Consider the following 19,582-nt stretch of genomic DNA (forward strand, 5'->3'; position numbering starts at 1 on the left):
ATATACATGTTTATGTAAAGCTTATCAAAAGTATTGCAATAATCGCAGTCTGTTAACAATAAACCCCTAAAATGTTTACTTCCCTTTTCATGCCATTGTAAATTTTATTACATTTGTTATATTTATTATAATTTATGTTAATTAAATAACTCTTTTTTGCTGATCACGAAAAAAGAGTGAAATTAACTTTCGCTCCGATCTTTTGAATGAGGAACGGAATTTCATTGTCAGACAAATTTATAACTTAATTAAAGATAATATTTTAAATCCCCTAAATAATTGGGAAGGTTGCTAAAAATTTATATGGTCATAATTTTTAAACACAAAGTGATTATTGCATGACTTTAGAGACTAGTTAATGAACTTAAATTTAGTTTAAAATGTTACAAAAATGTATATATGAATGTTATAAACTCGTCGCTCTCACGTGAATGTCATGAAAGGGAGGAAAACATTTAAAGGGTTTATTGTTAACAGACTGATTTAACAGATTACTTATTCACGCGAATAAGTAACAAAATGACACAGACTTCATCGTAAAAATTTGTCGAAGAATAACGAAAAAAATTAAGTTTTTATAAGTAACTTTAGTCTACAAGATTATTTGTAATTTTTAAACAATATTATCAAATTATCTTTTTTTTTCAAATTTAAATTAAACACTGGTTATTGTTTTTTTTTTTGTTACATAAAGACATTCTTTAAAGCAGTGGCTGATTTTTAATTTTTAATTTTTCTAAATTTGCAGTTACAAATAATTACTTTTCTTTTGTAAAATATACAAATGGCGGGGGCAAGAAGAAAACAAAAATAGTCTCATTGCCAAGCCCCTAAGTATCGGTACATAATAAAGTCATTAAAAATTGTCGCTAAAAATTGATGATCAAGTGCTTTTCTGAAGTTTGAGTTTAATAAGATTATTTTATTTGACAATTATAGTTTTGTATTTTTTGGGAATATACCTAAAAAAATTTATATATAAGTAGTTGAAATACCAAGTTCTCCTGTTTTACTATGTTATTAGTATGTTATTTAAAAAGAGAAATCTTTTTCTAAAATAACATACTAAAACAAAAGAAATATTGCATAACAGAAACTTTGAATAATTTTGTATTTTGTAAATAAAATTTTTATAAAAAATATTATCCATGAAGATATAAATTTAATAAAATACAAGATTTAATTTTTAATTGATTTTATAATGAGGTCTTTTAATGTGTTGTTTAAAGCCATATTAAACTCATTCAAAGACTTTATGGTAACCAATAATATAATGATATCTACTTGCGTAAATTTTGAGATGTAATAATAATATAATTATGAAAAACCAATGATTTTGGTTAATAAATTTACTTTTGGTAAATAAAACAAACTTAAGTGCCAAACTTAACTATGTTCTTATTTATATCACATAAGAATGTTTAGAAAAATGTTGAAACAACCACCTTATTCGGTTTGAGTGTTAACTCTATATAATCATAACCTTTGAGTTTTGAATTTTAAAACCTGTCGACTTTAATTTAGTGTAAGAAAATGAAAAACAAAAGTTACAAATTTATTGCCCTCACAATTGGGGTTGAAATGGTAAATGTCTTACAGGTACCTGGTAAATGTCTTCAGGTATCAGGTAAATATCTTACAGGTATTTACCAAGCTCCCATCACCACAAATTTTATTTCCTAACCTAAGTATAAATCATTACTTAGCTACTGCTCGAGTTATACATATATTCCACTGTGGCGTAGCAAAATGTTTTTGGCCATTTGGCATACAGGTACAGGTGCTTAGTTTCTGTTTAACTGGAACATCAACTTATGCTGAAAAAATTAACAACAAAAAATCTTTAAATAGATTTTGAGGCTCCTAAACCTCGCTCCCCTGGGCCTAGTTGCTTAAGGGACAGTAAATGTTGCTTACACTAACCTTGCTGTAGTTAGTCACTGATACTACACGCAGATGAGATATTTACATAAATAGTTCTAAATTTTTTACGCCCATAAAATACCGTAGTTATCAAAACCAATGCCGGAATAAGACTTGCAGGGTCTAGGAATAGTTTTAAACAGGTAGCCTTTTTCTTATTAAAGTGGCGAAAAAACCTTACAAAAATAAAGCATCCTCTTTCAAATTTTGGAGCTCCTAAAACTGCGGGACATGGGGTTGTAGCCCCCATAATCCAGAAATAATAAAAACTTTTCCTCGTTAGTTTTTCAATAATATAAAATTTCACCCAAAACACCTGTAAAAAGAACTAACAGTTATGCCAATTATTCCTTTCAAATAGTCTACCCTTTCTAAGTCTCCCATGGGTATATTCGCCTTCTAACTGCCGTGTTTCAACTTTGTCTGAATTCTAGACTTTAATTTTTTGCATTACTGTTGTACAAGATCCTGTCAATATTATTGTAAAATATAAGTAAATTTACTTGTTTTATATAAACTACTTTTAATTTACTTTACAAATTATATAAAATATAAGCTTATGTAACTTTAATTTTATTTTATATAACTTTCTTTTTAATAAAGATTTGTTATTACTTTGAAAATCAAAAGTGCTGCTTAAAAAATATTATTTTATTTGTAAACTTAGTGTACATTTGGTGGCATATTACTTTTATGTAATTTATTTTCAAATGCAAATTTTTTTAAATATAATTTTCTTTAAATTAGTTACCTAATTAGGTACTTTTATAGGTAAATGTAAATTACAATTTGACGAACTTTTATATTATGTAATGTAATTTTCAAAAGTAATTAACTTTTAAATGTAAAAGTAAACAGCTTTTTCATGTGACTTACTTTTACATGTAAAAATAAATTACTTTTTAGTATAAACTTCTTTTACATAACTTACTTTTGAAAGTAAAAAAACTTACATTATAAACTAAAAATCGTTTCAAAAAAATTAATTACTTATATGGAATTATAAATTTACAAAAAGGTTTAAAATTACCTGTTTGATAAAAATGAACTTCTTTTACTTGCTCGTTTTTTACTTACTCGTTTTTTACATACTCGTTACTTCGTCTTTCAATTACTCGTTTTTTACTTACTCGTTACTTCGTCTTTCAATTACTCGTTTTTTACTTACTCGTTACTTCGTCTTTCAATTACTCGTTTTTTACTTACTCGTTACTTCGTCTTTTAATTACTCGTTTTTTACTTACTCGTTACTTCGTCTTTCAATTACTCGTTTTTTACTTACTCGTTACTTCGTCTTTCAATTACTCGATTTTTACTTACTCATTACTTCGTCTTTCAATCACTCGTTTTTTACTCGTTACTTCGTCTTTCAATTACTCGTTTTTTACTTATTCGTGTAAGTAAAAAAAGAGTAAGTAGAAGACCCTCAGCAACAGAAAAAATGTAATTAAAAACCAGTTATTTGTATATTCTAGGTCATAATATACGTTTCTAATTATTTATTGAGTTAAGTAAGTTTATACACAAAGTAATTACGTAAATTATTGTTTCAAACTAAATAAGAAATGTTTCCTTATGAAAAAAATGTAAGTACAAAAAAGTTACCTTTTTTTGCGATTTGTTTACAATTTTTAAAATACTTTTGCTTATTATTTGAGCGTTAAAATTAAAATTATTTTTCAATTATTTAAGATTTTAAACTTTTTGGTAGTTGGTTTAGCTACGTAGATTCAATTTTTCATTCTAACATAAAAAGATTAAACATTTTGTGCTAAATTTGTTATAAATTAACAATCTTTACTTGATTTAAAAACACTTATATTGCAATAGATATATAAAACCTAATCATTTTATAATTGAATAAATAAAAAAAACTTACACTAGCAACCAATTCTTTGTTTTTTAAACAAAATATTTCTTAGATGGTTTTTTTTTATACTGAAATCTGAATGAAGGTAAGTTATTTTATGTAGCCTGTGTTGTTGCAATGGGAAAAGAGTGTCTCAATATAAAAAATGTATATAAACAATAAAACATACTTTAATATAATGTGAATATAGTTTTGAGAGTCTTCTTCTTAATTGTTGAGCTGACCTTATCAAATTTAACTGATAATTCTATTGTTTTCAAAAATAAACTTTTTATGTTTTTGTTAACTTTATTATAAGAATAACTTCAATTTGCTTTAAATAAAGTATTTTGCTATGTCCCAGAAATTATATAAAAATCAAAGTGTTTATGTTTCAATAAAGTATATTTCTAAAAGATCTATAGTAAATTTTAAAATTCAGTTTTAAAATTGTGAATCAATGATAAACTTTGCGTAAAAAAAAAACTTTTAAAATTTTTCATTTATGTGAGGGATTTCTGAGATGTATCTTTCATTTTATTAATATATTGTAATATATATATATATATATTATTAATATATTGTAATATATATATATATATAATATATAAATAATATATATTTTTGTAAATATTGTAACATCTCAAACTCGTATTTATTACTTTATAAATTTATTAGTCTTTATTATTATTATTATTATTATTATTATTATTATTTATTATTATACTTGGTAGGAAATGGGTCGTAGGCTCTTTATAATTCAATATTAGAGGCCTTCACAAGTCAAAATTATTTCTAAATTAATATATATTGTATTATTATTTTATTAAACACCCTCTGTAAATGTGTTTACAAGGTAAAAATACATAAAAGTAGTTTAAGTATATAAAGAGAGAATAAAGTATATCACTTGATAATGTTTTCTTCAAGAGTATTTTTGAAAATTGTTCGCTGTTGCTTTGCATTCCAACATTGAATTGCCTGCACTAAAATTTGATAAGTATCTTCAGGAATTATATTTTCTGAAATATTAATTTTCACTTTCTTCTTATCCTGAATTGAGTTTTTCATATTTATTTTATGGATCTTACATAATTCCTTTACATCTTTTCGGTATATATGTTATATAGGTAGGGGGATAGAATGGATCCTTGTCTCACTTCTTGCTCTAGAGAAAATGAAACTAATTTGGAACCTAGGTAGGAGACAGTTGCACTACTTTTGTGGTATAAAGAAGATATAGTGCTAACTATTTGGAGAGGTAAGTTTTTATCAAAGTAAAGTTTATCAAAGAGAATGTCCCAGTTGCAGCTGTCAAAAGCTTTTTCAGCATCTAAAGAACATAAATAAATAGGCGAATTATTTTTGTTGTAATGCTTAATTGTTTCGCTTATAACAAATTCAGCACGCAAGGTCGAACTCATACTATTGAAACCAAATTGAAGAGGGTGTGTTTCTTTTATCTCAGGACTGATGAGTAAAATTAGGTATTCTAAAAGTTTCGTAAATATTGGAATAATGCTGATTGGAAAAAAATGATTGGAATAATACTATTTGGGTCAATAAGTGATTTTTTATACGATTTGACTAGCAGTATAATAGTTGAAGTTGACATAGATGTAGGGGTCCATCCACGATTAATTGAAAAGTGAAAAAATTTTCTTATCCATTGCGTTAGTGCATCACACTGGGCATATTTTAAATGTTTTGCAGATATATTGAAATGATCTTGGCATTTATCTAATTTTAGGCAAGAAATAGCGACTTTTATATTTTCATCAGTAATAACTATTTCATCAGGATTTTCACAAGGTGGAATTTGACGATAAATAGAACTATGATTTAACCTTTCAGTGTTTAATCGTTTTTCAAATATAGTAGCAAATTCTGCGGTAATCGATTCTTTATCCTTTTTATTGTTTATAGCAAAAAGTTTTGGATTTGAATTCTTTTTTATAGGGGAAAGTGGTCTAAAACGGGCCCTTAAGGTGAGATGGGCCCCTATCAAATCTCTTGCTTGGACAATAATTGTTATAAATTTAACTGTAGAATATTTTGCAGCAGACTATAAACATTTAAGAAAACCATCCGTAAAATAGTTTTTTTCATTGTTATCTTTTGGCAAAAGGAATATTTGAAAGTAGTACTTTTGAAATTTTTTTGAGCTAAATATTTTTTACTATAATCGTAAAAAACACTTATGTTTATTGTGTTATTTTGATACTTTTTAAAGCTTTAACATGTTATCTTTTTATTGGCACAAGGTTTTTATGAGAATAGTCTAACAATTTATGTTTTTCACTAAATATCAATAACACACTCCAAACCGATTTCACCCGTGCAATTAGCAAGATTTTACGGCAAAATATTTCAGCCTAGTGTCAGTTAAAAAAAGAATCAATTGGCAATATTATAAATGTAGTAACGGGTTTCATAAATATTTTTATTTGAAAAAGGTATTTGCAACGACTTCCTTTGCTATTTTTTATTGTAATTTAAAGCAACAGCTATGTATTTGTATTTTTAAAAATTTTCATTCATGTCATTTATTTACATATATATTTGAATATTGATTATAATTTGTAATTTTTGTGAAAATATGTAAATCTTACTTAATTATAGATTTGGCAATACTTTTTATCAATCCTTATTAAATACAATGTATACATATTATTTAGATATATAATATTGAACTGAATCTAAATGTTATTTTATACGTTGTGTGTTTTTAATTATATTTTTAAAGAGTTTGTAATATATAATTACAAGATTATATATAGGGATGTGAGAAAATTTTGAAATTTCAAAACAAAACAATATCATATACATAAATATAAGGCTCTAATTTTGAATTTTTTAAAAATATAAAAATTATCTGTAGGTCAAGTACTTCAAAAGTTATGAGATTTTTAAGTTGCGATTTTTTATATATGGAGAGGCTATGAAAAGTTGGACCCAATTTTTTAATTTTTTTTTGCAACAAAATGTATATTCGTCTAAATTTTTGTCTTTCAACTAAAAAATCATATATCAAAATAAAGCTTAGAGTATATTAAACAAATGTTAAGTTATAAATATAAAACTGAATATATAATTAAAAAAATTAAAAGTAAATATAAAGTTTTATATGTACAAACAAAATAATAAAAAAATCATTAAACTTTATTATTTTAAAATTTTATGGATAAAAGTGTTCCGTTTAAAGATCATGTCATCATGAGGTCCCCAAAAATTCTAATAAAAAATACACTAAAATCAAAATAATAGACTGAACAGACCAAACAACTTGTATATTTAATAAAACAAAATTTAATAATCTGTTCAAAGCTTAGAAGCTAAATAAAAAAATAAGTGTTGCGCCAATCAGAATTCAATAAAATTACCATGTGATCAGGTAATTTTATATATGCGAACTCAGTGTAACAATGCTTCAAATTTTCAAATTCACAAAAAACTTAATATGAGCACACCAGATTTACTTCAAATTTTGAGGATAGGTGGCTTAATAAATATTTTAAAAGAACCTTTGAATTAAAGAAGGACCCTTGCTTATTTTAGGAGCAGTGATTCATAGAAAAACATCAAAGATTTAAAAAGTAAAATTACACTAATTTTTATTTACAAAAATAGCCATGAAATAAATCAAATTTTAGTTTTATCTTTTTTTTAAATAAATACAAAATTTCATTTCATTTAGCTCCAAAATAGAGGTGCAGCCTGGTTTTGCCTAATTCAACTTTTTGCTAAATGAAAAAAAATGCGGACCAATTTTTAAAACACTTTTTTTACGGCAAAAAACGCATATTCTCACATCCCTATTATATATAGCTCTCTATATATTGTAATTATATTAAATATATACAATATATAGAGAGTTATATATAGTTACAAAAAAGTTTTAGTGTAAAATGTACATCCTAAGACGTTTTTTTTATAGTTTGATTGAATTGGACTGATTTTATAAGCTTTTTTTCTATCAATTCCTCTTGTTTTAGATATGGGGAAATATGTAAGAAAAACAAAAAGGCAGTGTTGGAGTGAGAGGTCTATGTCATCAGCTATTGAGGCTGTAAGAAAGAAAGAAATGGGATTAAAAAAAGCATGCAAGCAGTTCAATGTACCACGGAGTACTTTGCAAAAAAGGTGTAGACTTAATTTGAACTTTGTACAAGTCTGGTTGAAATCACTTGGATCAGTAAAATGTGTGTTTTCTATTGAAATGGAAAATTAGCTGGTGACTCATATCAAGCAAATGGAAGCTATGCTTTTTGGTTTAACACCTCAAGTTTTGCGTAAAGTTGCCTACCAGTTTGCTAAACTTAACAATCTTCATAAAAGGTTCAGTTCAAAAAGTGAACAAGCTGGTGCTAATTGATTTCGTGGATTTTTGACTCGACACCGTCAATTATCTGTAAGAACACTAGAGCCAACTTCTGCAGCAAGACCACTGGGCTTTAACCAAGCCAGTGTCGGAAAGTTTTTTGATTTATTGCAAGCATTGCAGGAAAAGCATCACTTTTTTCCAGATCGTGTTTATAATGTTGATGAAACAGGCATTACTACTGTTCCAAATAAGCCATCAAAAGTGGTTGCTATTTGTGGAAAGAAACAGGTTGGATGCCTAACTTCTGCTGAGCATGGGCAGTTGGTTACAGTGGAAATCTGCATGAGTGCTTCCGGCAATTTTGTGCCACCTCCTTTTGTTTTTCTAAGAGTTCACATGAAATCTGAACTAATGGATGCTGCACCGCCCAGTTCAATTACTGTTTGTCACCCATCAGGTTGGATGCAAAGTGATATATTTTTTACTTGGTTCATGCACTTTGTAAAGCATGTTAACCCAACAGAGCATGAACCTGTTTTGCTAATATTAGATGGGCATAAAACTCATACTTCAAATCTAAAAGTAATTAATCTAGCTCGTCAAAATAACGTTATTTTATTGTGTCTTCCACCACATTGTAGCCATAGACTTCAACCTTTAGATGTAGCTTTTATGAAGCCTTTAATGACTTATTATGCACAAGAGGTTGAAAATTGGCTGAGAAATCATCCTGGACGAGTTGTAACAACTTATCAAATAGCCGAACTGTTTAAAAATAGCTATTTGCGAGCAGCATCTGCTATCACTGCTGTTAATGGTTTCGTTAAGACTGGCATTTTCCCGATAAATCGAAATGTTTTTACAGACAATGATTTTGCCTCAGCACTTTCAACTGATTGTTCCACCAACAGTATCAAATAAAAACCAATATTTTCCCTTGAAAAAAGTTTCTCCTATTCCAAAGATTAATACTCCTCGAAAAAAAAATCATCAGCACAAGGGTTTACTGCTGTTTTGACAAGCAGTTCATACAAATATGATTTGGAAGAAAAGCAAAATATAAAGACAATAAAAATGTTATTAAAAGAAAACCGAAAGTTATTAACAGAAATCAAAAGAGCAAAAGAAAAAAAAAAATTACGAAAGCCAAAAAAAGACCACACTTTATCAAAAAAACCAATAAAAATAAAAAACCCAATAAAAAAAGCAGTGTTATGTGCTGAAGAATTCAACAATAAAGATATCTAATCTTTACTGCTATAAGTAATAAATAAAACTGAAGTTTCATTTTTTAAAATATACTTGAAAAGACCACTTTTAAATTTTGTTGAGCTAAATATTGTATTTATGTTTATTGCAATTATAAAAAGCACTTATGTTTATTATGTTTTTTGATATTTTTTAAAATTAAACATATTATCTTTTAATTTGCACAAGATTAGTTTGAGAGTTGTCACTTCGATTTAGGCACATTGTACATTCTGCCTTAGTTGAGTTTACTCAGAGTCTCAAATTTTAATGTGAACAATGAACAGAAGATTATGTACCATCAATAAATTACAGTCAATTTTTGTTTAGTTATTAGGTTTTATTCAGAAATTAAATAAGGGGCCCATTTTAGGCTACCTCAAGGGTGAAACGGACCCCTAGCATCTCTTTGTTCAACGGTTATTTCTTAATGAAAGGCATAGCCACACCTTTATTTTTTTGATGTTAAATTTTGGAGTATAGATTGAATTTCCTGAAAAATACTTTGTTTGTAATTTTAGGTTGGTTATAGATAGCTGATTCTATCATTTTTTGAAAAGAAGCCCGTTTTAGGTCACTCATCCCTACACTTAAAAACATTCCTAAAGTTTTTTGGGTTAGAGTTTTTTAGTTTTTTAATTTTTATGTATTGTTGATATAGTTTATTGTTTTGGGCTGCTTTGACGGCTTTGCGGAAATTCTTTCGAGCAAAGAGGTATCGATTAAAGATAGAAGAGGTGGAGTCTTTTACGAATCCCGTAACCTTTGCATATGTTTTGACATGATGTAATTGACTTTCTGTATAATTATTTGCCATCGGTTTTCCAAAAGGTTGTTGAAAAATATCTTTTGCAACATTTGCGGTGAATTTGGAATTTTTATTTTTATTTAGCGTGTGATAATTAAAAAGCTTATTTTCATATTGGGGATTATAATCAGATTTTACGTTTCCAGTATTTGATACTTTAGGGATATTTTCAAGTAATTTACCGCAAGACTTATTGACGTTTTGTGTTGCTTCAGTGACACGTGTTTTTATGATGTGGATTTGAACTACTATTTATGTTTTGACTTGGTTGATTTTTAAGAAATAAAAGTTTATCGTTAGATACTTTTAGGTCTTCAATAAGCTCATTTTGTATAATTATCTTTTCTTTTAACAAACCTAATTCCACTTTTAGTTCTATATTTTCGATCTGGATTGATTTTGAAAATCGTATTAAATCTTTTAATGATTAAGTTAGAAACTTATCGTCCACGTGCGCAAGTTCTATATTCTTACCAGAGATTATGGTCTTTGAAATCTCTTTGTGCAACTGATTTTCGCATAAACGTTCACGGAGACTTCTCATTATGCTTTCTTTCACCATGTTTAAATTTTGTATTATAATATCTTTCGGGTGTGAACATATTTCTTCTAAATTCTTCAAAAAATTGCATTCGAATGTGTTCAAGTCTGAGTTCAGATATACAAATATCTCACAAAGGTTTAAAAAAACTTTTTTTCTTTTAAAATTCAAGCAAAGTTTTATATAGTAAATCAACAAAATAACAAAGTTTTTAATAGTAAATCAACAAAATTCTCTCTATTTTTCTAAATAGTTTTTTTATTAACCTAATAATTTAAGAATAATACTTTACAAGATATACAGGCAATAAACAAAAAAGTTAAAATTTAAATTAAGTTAAAATTAAAATTCTTTTTTTAGGTCTTTTATTCTGTACCTACTACAATCTAATTAAGTGCAAAAATATTTAACTGTAAAATTTTGTGTAAATTGAGTGAAATAAAAAGTTCAACTTTCTTTCTAAAAACAATTAATTAATAATTCGTTCTACTTTGCTTGACGTCATTTTTTGGGTCACTTTGCTGCTCACAAATAAATGTTTTAACTGTTGAGATTATATCTTCTTTTAATTTTAAAACAGGGACAGAAAATGTTATTGATTCCAACATTTATTGCAACAATTTTGAACTTCAAATGTGGTTATCATATCTATGGTTACTATCTAATCATCTCATGTCTAATATCAATGTGTTGTTATGAAATCAAATAAATTAATAATATTGATTAAAATTTTATTGTACAGTTGTTTTTAGTTTCGAATGTTGGGTTTTGTTCATTTAAGCAGATGGAATATCAAAGTTTGAAGAACATAAATATAACCTTTTCGAACAAAACGTAATCAGATAAAATACTATTAGATACCATGGGTCAAAAACAAAAAAATACCAAAGATCAAATTACTTTTTATTTACAGAAGATACTATGCTTCAAATTAACTTGGATTTGATAAGCTAAGAAAAGACCTCACAAATGCTATGTTTTTTTCTACTTGAATTGCCATTTCCATAAAAAACTTACATTGTTTTTTTTGTGGTTATAAAATTATTTAATATTAATAATTTTAAAAACTTACTTTAATATATTAATGATATTCGGTTTTATATATAAACTTTATTTTTAGAATGCAGATTTCATTACTCCTCTTCTTTTTTATAACAAAACTTTTAAATTTCTAACAAAATATTAAACTTGAATTATTTCAGTTTAAACTATATTATAACTAATTCAGTAAGCATATAAAATAATAACTTCAACAAAAATTTATTTAGTTATAATAATTTACGGGTGAATAAAAATCGCTGGATATATCATAGATAAAACAAGGAGAATGACCATTGTTCGAATGTTATAATAATATGCAATGAAGTAAAATGCAATAAAATTATACAAGATCTGAAAGATTTTGAATTCAAAATAGTTTATAAAATACATAAGCATCGCTTATAGAGTATTTTTTAGTAGACTTCAAGGTGAACATTGGATATGGAATGACTGCTGAAACCGACGGTAGTAAAATTTTTTTTGAATACATATTTGTATAAACACTAAACACAATCACATATTGTTAGATTTTTATATTCTTTAACTATCAAAATATTGGGAATCATATGGATTCCTCCTTGATTTAATATTCCTCATAGATTGTTATTTACGTTATTTAAACGTTTTTTTTTAACGTTGAATTATCGTTGAAATAACGTTGAATTTAGATTATGCGTAGGAAAGTTCTTTAAAAACTTTTAATAAAAGTATTGATGTAATAAAAGTATAAACATTAAAAGATTTTATGCTATGAAAATGGTTCGGTGTCTTTAAAGCGAAACTTTTAAGAGCGTTTTAAAAGCGAAGGTCGGAGAAGCGAAAAAGTTAAAAGCGAATGGGATGGGTTAAGCGAGAAAAAAAGTTTAATAGGCCGTATGCAAGTATCTCTAAATGTGGCTAGAAATTAAGTTTCGTTGCTCATACTTAGTGCCTAACTTTTAACCTTTCTAAAAGCTACAATACAACTGTTTTGTTGTAAAAAAAAAATGTTTACAGCTTTAACCTCATGACACAATGAAATACTCGTTGAGGAACAAAGGGGTCAAAGTAAGAGGGGCGGCATGTTGCACAAACAAACTTTTTTAAGAAAAACAATATAATTTTTCATTTGTAATTACTTATATAAACAAATATTGAGTTATAATAGGTAAATAGGTAAAAAAAAGACAAAGGCTATATATTTTACACCCACCCCCCTCATTTAAAAACTATCTTCGAAAGGATTTAGATTGTTGTCACTTTCATTTTCGCTTTCTATACCACTTATATCCGAATCAGTGTTTTCATCTGAATTCATTTTCTTATTTTCGCAATTAGTACATTTGCAAAGTTCTGAGCAATTTAAACTTCCTCGATGGCAAGAACATTGGTTTGTTTTGCATCCACTTTTGCAACCACAGCTAACAATATCAAGAATTACATCAGACACTGGTGGGTTCTTTAGCCATAAAATATTTATCTGATCATTAATAATTTGCCAGCCATTACCAACTGGGCTCATAACATTAATCCACTGTGTCAAGCATCTTTTCCATATGTAAGCCACATAGTTAGCCCGATTAATGTGATTATCAAGGGCATCATTATTGGGAGGCATAAATTCTTCTCCGTACTTTCCTTTCCTAAAGAGTTGATAACGAGCTTCGTTTACATCAACGGTATTCCGTTCACCATATGCGTAGCAGATAAACTTTTTTAGTGCAGTACATGTTTTTTCTTTTGCAAACGAATTATTACCCAAATCACTAAAAGCTTCCAAAAATACTACATTACTTTGCATCAGTTTTAATAGCGAAACTTTCCCTTTCCCAAAAAACCCACTAGTAAAATCGCAACCAGTAAAGGCGTGGAATCCTGGTAAAGAAAGGCAAGTTTGGGTACTCCAATAATGAACAACATTATTTATGGAAATAATTCGCTGAAGGTTGCGTTGTCCAATCCAAAAGTACAGATCGATTTTTGGTAACAAACATTTTACAAAAGTACATAAAACAAACACATCTGTATCAGAGGACTTAACAATAATGTTCTGCTTCGTATTGGAAGCATGTTGCACATGTAGCATAAGTCTAGTATCAGCTTCTTCGTGATCACATTTCAAATCATTTACTTCCACTACCACAAGTTCACTGTCAAAAGAAGTAAATCTATAACATTTATCTTCGTATGTGAAATATAAATCCAGCCCATTAATCAAAATAGGATTAATTTCTTTCCAACAATTAAACAAAAAGGAAATAAAAGTCTCCTTATTCTTTCCATTAGACATGAAATTTTTCCAAGGTCTGTATACTTTTTGATCTTTGTTATAGATAATGATCAAAATGTCGCTTTCTGTTGATCTTTTATAATGTTCCGCATATTTTATACTCTGCAAAGGATAACGATCAGAAACAAAATCTACTCTAGACGATTTATGGTAATGAGCTTGTTGAATAACAATTTTTAAAACTAAGTCGGCAACCTCTCCATATGAATCAGGGACATCAACAAGCCCATGCAGAAGTGCCATAGCATCTAAAATTAGGGCGTTACCCTCTGGAACTGAATCAGTTATTGGATCATTGGTCTTTTTTTCTAATTCGTGGAGCAGTTTTGATTTTGGAGACTTAACAAAAGTACCGTCAGACCCAGCAATAGACAAAGGATATGCACTAAGACAACCTGTAACAAAAAAAATTAATTTGTGAGATAGATTTATAAAAAAAAGAACTCTTTGTGAGAATATAATAATTTATTAATTATAAATGAATAAATATACCTGATAGGATATCTTTGGCATTAATAGATTTATTTTGTGCAACAAGGAAAAGACGCGCAAATGTATTTCTGTTCGCCTTCAAGGAAATCATTTGACCTTTTGAATTTTTTGTTTCAAAGTTTGATTTCAGCGATGAAAATGTTTTCAGATTTTGTCGTTTTAATGTTGTAAATATTTCTGGTGATTCACAAGCAATTTTATCTCTTACAAATTTTTGGAATTCAAATTCCCCTTTAACAACAGCTTCTTGCAAATCATTTTTAACATCACAAGATGCCACTCTTCCACTAGATATTTGAATGAGTTCACTTGATGGAAACGTAATGAAAGGATTCACCATATTATTGATTGTAGAAATTACTTCCATTAGAATTTCGTTATGGTTTCTTATGGATGTGGTGTCAAGATCTTTACGATACCTAGAAATATAAAAGGGGCAACAATTTATTACAAAAAATAAAGCTACAAAACTTTGACTTTTGTCAAGTAAAAGCAAATTATTAAACAAATTTAATTCTATTCACCAAAAGTACTTTGCAAAAGTATATATGTATAATCTTTTGTAAAAAGTCAAAAATATATTTAAAAAATCTTACCTCTGGTGTTGTTGAATTCCAGCTAGCTCTTTGCAGTGTGCAGTAATTTGTGATCTATGAGATTGACCTAATATCCATCTTTGGTGAGCATTCTTATTCATTGTAAACCCAATAACACCACCTTTTGTTTTGCAATCACGATTAAATGTCTGTTCTATTGTTTGATCACAAGGAACTGATGAAAACCCATACTTATCTTGACGCTGAACAGTCCAGTTTTGTACAAGTTGTTCTTCAGCTCCTTTACAAGAAAAGAAATATATGTTTTTTCTTTTTTTCTATAATATGTTTCTATTATATAAATATTTCAATTCTAGTCTGTATGTATTGTAATACACTTAAGAATTTTAAAAAAATGCAGAAAACTTAACTTTCAATTTATTATATATTTAGTTTATTGTTGTGTATCAAAAGTTTTAATCAAGTTTTTAAAACTTAAACTTAAAACATGATTAAAACTTTTGATCCACTACAATAAACTAAATATATAATAAATCACATCAGTCAACAACAACAAAAAAATACCTGGATTTGTTTTTTCAAGGACAATCATTTCTAGCCAATACGCAGTCAAATAACGTTGATAATTAGTGCGATCATATGCAAAGAACCATGGTAACATAGAACGAACAACAGAGACATGAAGTTTCCAATCGTTTGTACGTGTTGCCCTAACAAAAATCAGAAGAAGTTGAACCATTTCTATGAAAGAAGACCAGAATGAAAAAGTTGCACTTTTTTTGTTCCAATCCATTATCCACTCATTATAATTTTTAAAAAGTATGCTATATTGTTGGCTTTCTACATGTTGAAGAAAATCTACAGATAGAAAAGATTTAGCCATGCATGCAATAAAATTTATATTTTCATCATGTTCAATTGATGAACATTCGAGAAAACTTGAAAATCGGATGTTCTCTAATGCTTCAAATAAAATCTTGTAAGCACGTATGCACCTGTTGTACTTACGACCTGAAATCACTCCATTAATTGATCCACTTGATACAATATCAGATAACACCAAGATTTGCTAAAATCAAAAAAATAAATGATATTTTGAATTTTCTAAACTTAAATACAACTTAAACATTTTTAGACATAAATTACAGTGCAATATACTGATAATAAATTACAGTGCAAGATTAAACATATATATATATTTATATAGGTGACATCTATTATTTTAATACATCCTTCCTAACTCTATTGTGCTCTAAACATCTCATTATTTTTCTAGTTTTCTATTTAATAAAAATTATGTCATGGCTTATCTAAAGTCTAATTTATTTAAAGAAGTGCAACAACAAGAAGAAAAAGCATTTTTCATTCTAGATTCTAGAATTCACAATCTAGATATTTAAGTGAAAGGGTCCAATGCAAAATAACAATGTTTATATTAAATAGAAATGTAAAAAAAAGTGACACAAAAAATCTATACCTGAATTAAATAAACAACTTACTTCTAATCCTGAATCTTTGAATCTTTTCCCAATAATGCTACAGTAAGACATAATAGTGTGAAATTCTCCAAGTCTAACAATAATTCTATCTTTGTATTCCTCACTTTTCCACCTAATTTGCTGTATCTTTGAATAAACACCTTCATCAAACACCATTGTTATATACCGAAGATTTAGTTTATCTGCAATAACAATGCCTTGGTGTAAAATTTCATTTATTGTACTAAGTTCAGTAATAGGGTTATCGATAATAGGAAGATAAGTTATCTTAGAAAGTGTAGGTATAACAGGTGAGATTTTTGTGTTAAATCCCGTCCAATCAGGTAAAAAAAATGACAATTTTAGTTGTGACAACTTACACAAATTGTAAGCTAAATCAATTTTTCGAGCAGCTATTACTAAAGGTTGATAAAACAAATCTGTGATATTAATATCTGACAATGCATCCTTTAAAGATGGAGATAATCTATTTCCCAGATTGAAAATAGGTAGCTTATTTTTATCCCATTTAAATGAACGCTCAACTCTGCTAATTTTTAGTTTATTGCCAGCTCCAACTAAAGTACCAGAAGCTCTCTGTATAGATATACCAGCTGCTACATGGGTTTGACCTTTTCCATTCCTCGTTTCTTCACTATAATCTTGATTATCATAAACTAATGTTGTAGGAACACAAGGAATCAGTTCTGCAGGGACCACATGATCTGTAGTAGAATTTAAAGTTGCTAATGCAGTGTCATGTCTGACTATCGTATCATAGGATGCAGAATGTCCAAACCCATTTAAAATGTCAATCATTTCCTTTGAACCTGTGATTTGACGAGTTGCCATTCCGAGAGCTAAAGATTTTACTGTCTGTTTTTGACCGCTTGATGCAGCATAAATTATATCCTGTGAAATATTCAAAACACATTGTTCCTTCTCCTTTGATAACAAAATGTATGTGTTATGAACAGGAACTGTATTAGAAAATCCTAACATCCAACATAAGTGATTAAATAGATTAATTGGAACCATTTTTTTGCAATTTTGTAAATTAAAGTCATTTGCTGTTGGTGGCCACTCATACTCAAATGATTCACAATTTCGGATTTCATTATGTAAACTCACAGCACTTTTATACATATTTAACAAATGATTTTCATAATGAACAGGTTTCTTGACTAATTCATCCGTGTCACTATCTGATTCAGTTGTTACTGTATCATCACTCGAAATCATGTTTTCTGCAATTTTTCCAGCTGAAAGCTTGTGATGTAAAACAATTTCACTTTTATTTCTTGTTTCACGCCTATGGAATAATATATCTGGATAATCTTTACGTAGTCGTTCTTTAAATCTATACTTTCTATAAGAAGATGCATCTATGCCCTCATTATTTTTGATATATCGTAAAAATATCTGATATAAACGTGACATGGTAATTATTTCACTTTCTTTACACAAACGATCTATAATTACTTCTTTGCAGAATAAATCATAAGAATCTTTGTAAATGAGAGTTTTTGAAGTTGTTGCTTTTGTAACATTGTCATTTTGAACACATCTTACATATCTTTTGTAGCAACGTGCGTGATAGCATACTTCAATTGCAGAACAGTCTCTAGTAGAGCATTGCTCATTACTACCTATTTCCAATAAAATATTTGTGTCATTTTTATGTTCAGCTGCGAGTCGCAACTTGCCGGCATTGTAAGTTAATGCTTGAGTTAAACTTTGGAATACCATATTTTTAGAAACCTATATAAATAATTCATAACATTAAATAAAACAAACTAATAAAAATATAAGTATAACTAATGTAACAAAATCATTTTTTTAACAGGTTAAACCCTCTTTTATTTATTTTTATTTATACACTCTTCTTAATTATATTAATCAATTATTTTATACATTTATATCATATTAATATTTTATTTATACAATTTTTTACTTATATTAATAAATAACAGAATTACTTGATCATAGTATTTTAGTTGCGCTTTCTTACATATAAGACAAATTCTTGGTAATACATTTGCAGACTTGGATATATTTTTTTTATTAAGTTCGACAGATAACAACCTTTTACTTTTTCTTTTTAAATCAAAATGTTTATTAGACTCTAGTAAATCCAAATTGATGTCCTGTTGTAAAGATATTTGCAGCTCATCCTTATTTTTTTCAACTCTTTTTAAAACCCTTTCTAAAATAATTTTATTTGTAAATCTTTGATAACATGAACGATGATACCAAAAATCGGTCTTAATTGAATCTGAAACAACTAGAAGTTGTTGCTGAAGTTGTACTTCATCTTCTTCGCTAAAATAACAATAACTTTTAGCAGATACTTCTCTGTGGTTACCATTTAAATTTTTCCACGCTTGACGAAATTCTAAAAATCTTTCAAAAGAAGCTCTAGTAAATTTGACAAGGTCATCTTGATTTACATTGTTGTTAAAATGTATCAAGCAAATTTTACCTTCCGCCATTTATTTTGATAATATATTTTTTTCAATGTAATATTTTGCATAACTTTATTTTAGACTTGTTTTTCAATAAACGCTCTGGTAAATTCGTTTCTTAATTTACACATTTATTAAAGTGTAAAAAAAACTATTCTATCGATTAATCTCGAACACGACACGCGTGAATGAAAGGTGAACAAAAAAATACTTATTATAGGTAAACTATGGTGTTTAATATTGTAAACATTTATGTTTTCGTTTCACTAAATGTTAACACGCAAGTTTATTTAGTAAAAATGTAGACCCCGAATTTGAGCAACGGGATGAAAGAAACAGATAGACCTGCATACGGCCTATAATAACATTGCTAACATTTTTATATAAATGAGTTAATATTTAAAAAGGAAAACGCAATTGACTATTTATATTAAAATTGCTAATTTTCAAAGGTCATATATTCTAGACAAGAATAAGTGGACAGAAGACTAGGTATGTTTATAGAATTAGAAAAATCAATTAAAAGCATCGATATCTCCTTTTGGGCTTTGACTAATTTAAATTTTAGCATCATTTAGGAGAGGAAT

The 19,582-nt window shown here is 27.7% G+C and overlaps 1 protein-coding gene across 1 annotated transcript; it reads right to left on the reverse strand.

The window, feature by feature from the left end:
- Positions 1-12,912: 12,912 nt before the first annotated feature.
- LOC136082236 (uncharacterized) lies at positions 12,913-19,114 on the reverse strand. The gene is made up of 6 exons (XM_065800820.1): positions 18,510-19,114; positions 16,552-18,291; positions 15,617-16,121; positions 15,092-15,332; positions 14,496-14,914; positions 12,913-14,398 (listed from the first exon to the last, which is right to left on the reverse strand). The coding sequence occupies exons 1-6, from the start codon at positions 19,020-19,022 to the stop codon at positions 12,936-12,938; spliced, it is 4,881 nt and encodes a 1,626-aa protein (XP_065656892.1). The 5' UTR covers positions 19,023-19,114; the 3' UTR covers positions 12,913-12,935.
- Between the last annotated feature and the right edge of the window lie 468 nt (positions 19,115-19,582).

Source organism: Hydra vulgaris, chromosome 07, assembly GCF_038396675.1.
Source record: "Hydra vulgaris chromosome 07, alternate assembly HydraT2T_AEP".
Lineage (NCBI taxonomy): Eukaryota > Metazoa > Cnidaria > Hydrozoa > Anthoathecata > Hydridae > Hydra > Hydra vulgaris.

Coding starts and splice junctions, on each gene's coding strand:
- LOC136082236 (XM_065800820.1), bottom strand. CDS start 19,022: ATGGCGGAAGGTAAAATTTGCTTGATACATTTTAACAACAATGTAAAT. Junction 18,292..18,509: donor AACTAAAATACTATGATCAA/GTAATTCTGTTA, acceptor TTATTTATATAG/GTTTCTAAAAATATGGTATT. Junction 15,333..15,616: donor CCTTGAAAAAACAAATCCAG/GTATTTTTTTGT, acceptor TTTCTTGTAAAG/GAGCTGAAGAACAACTTGTA.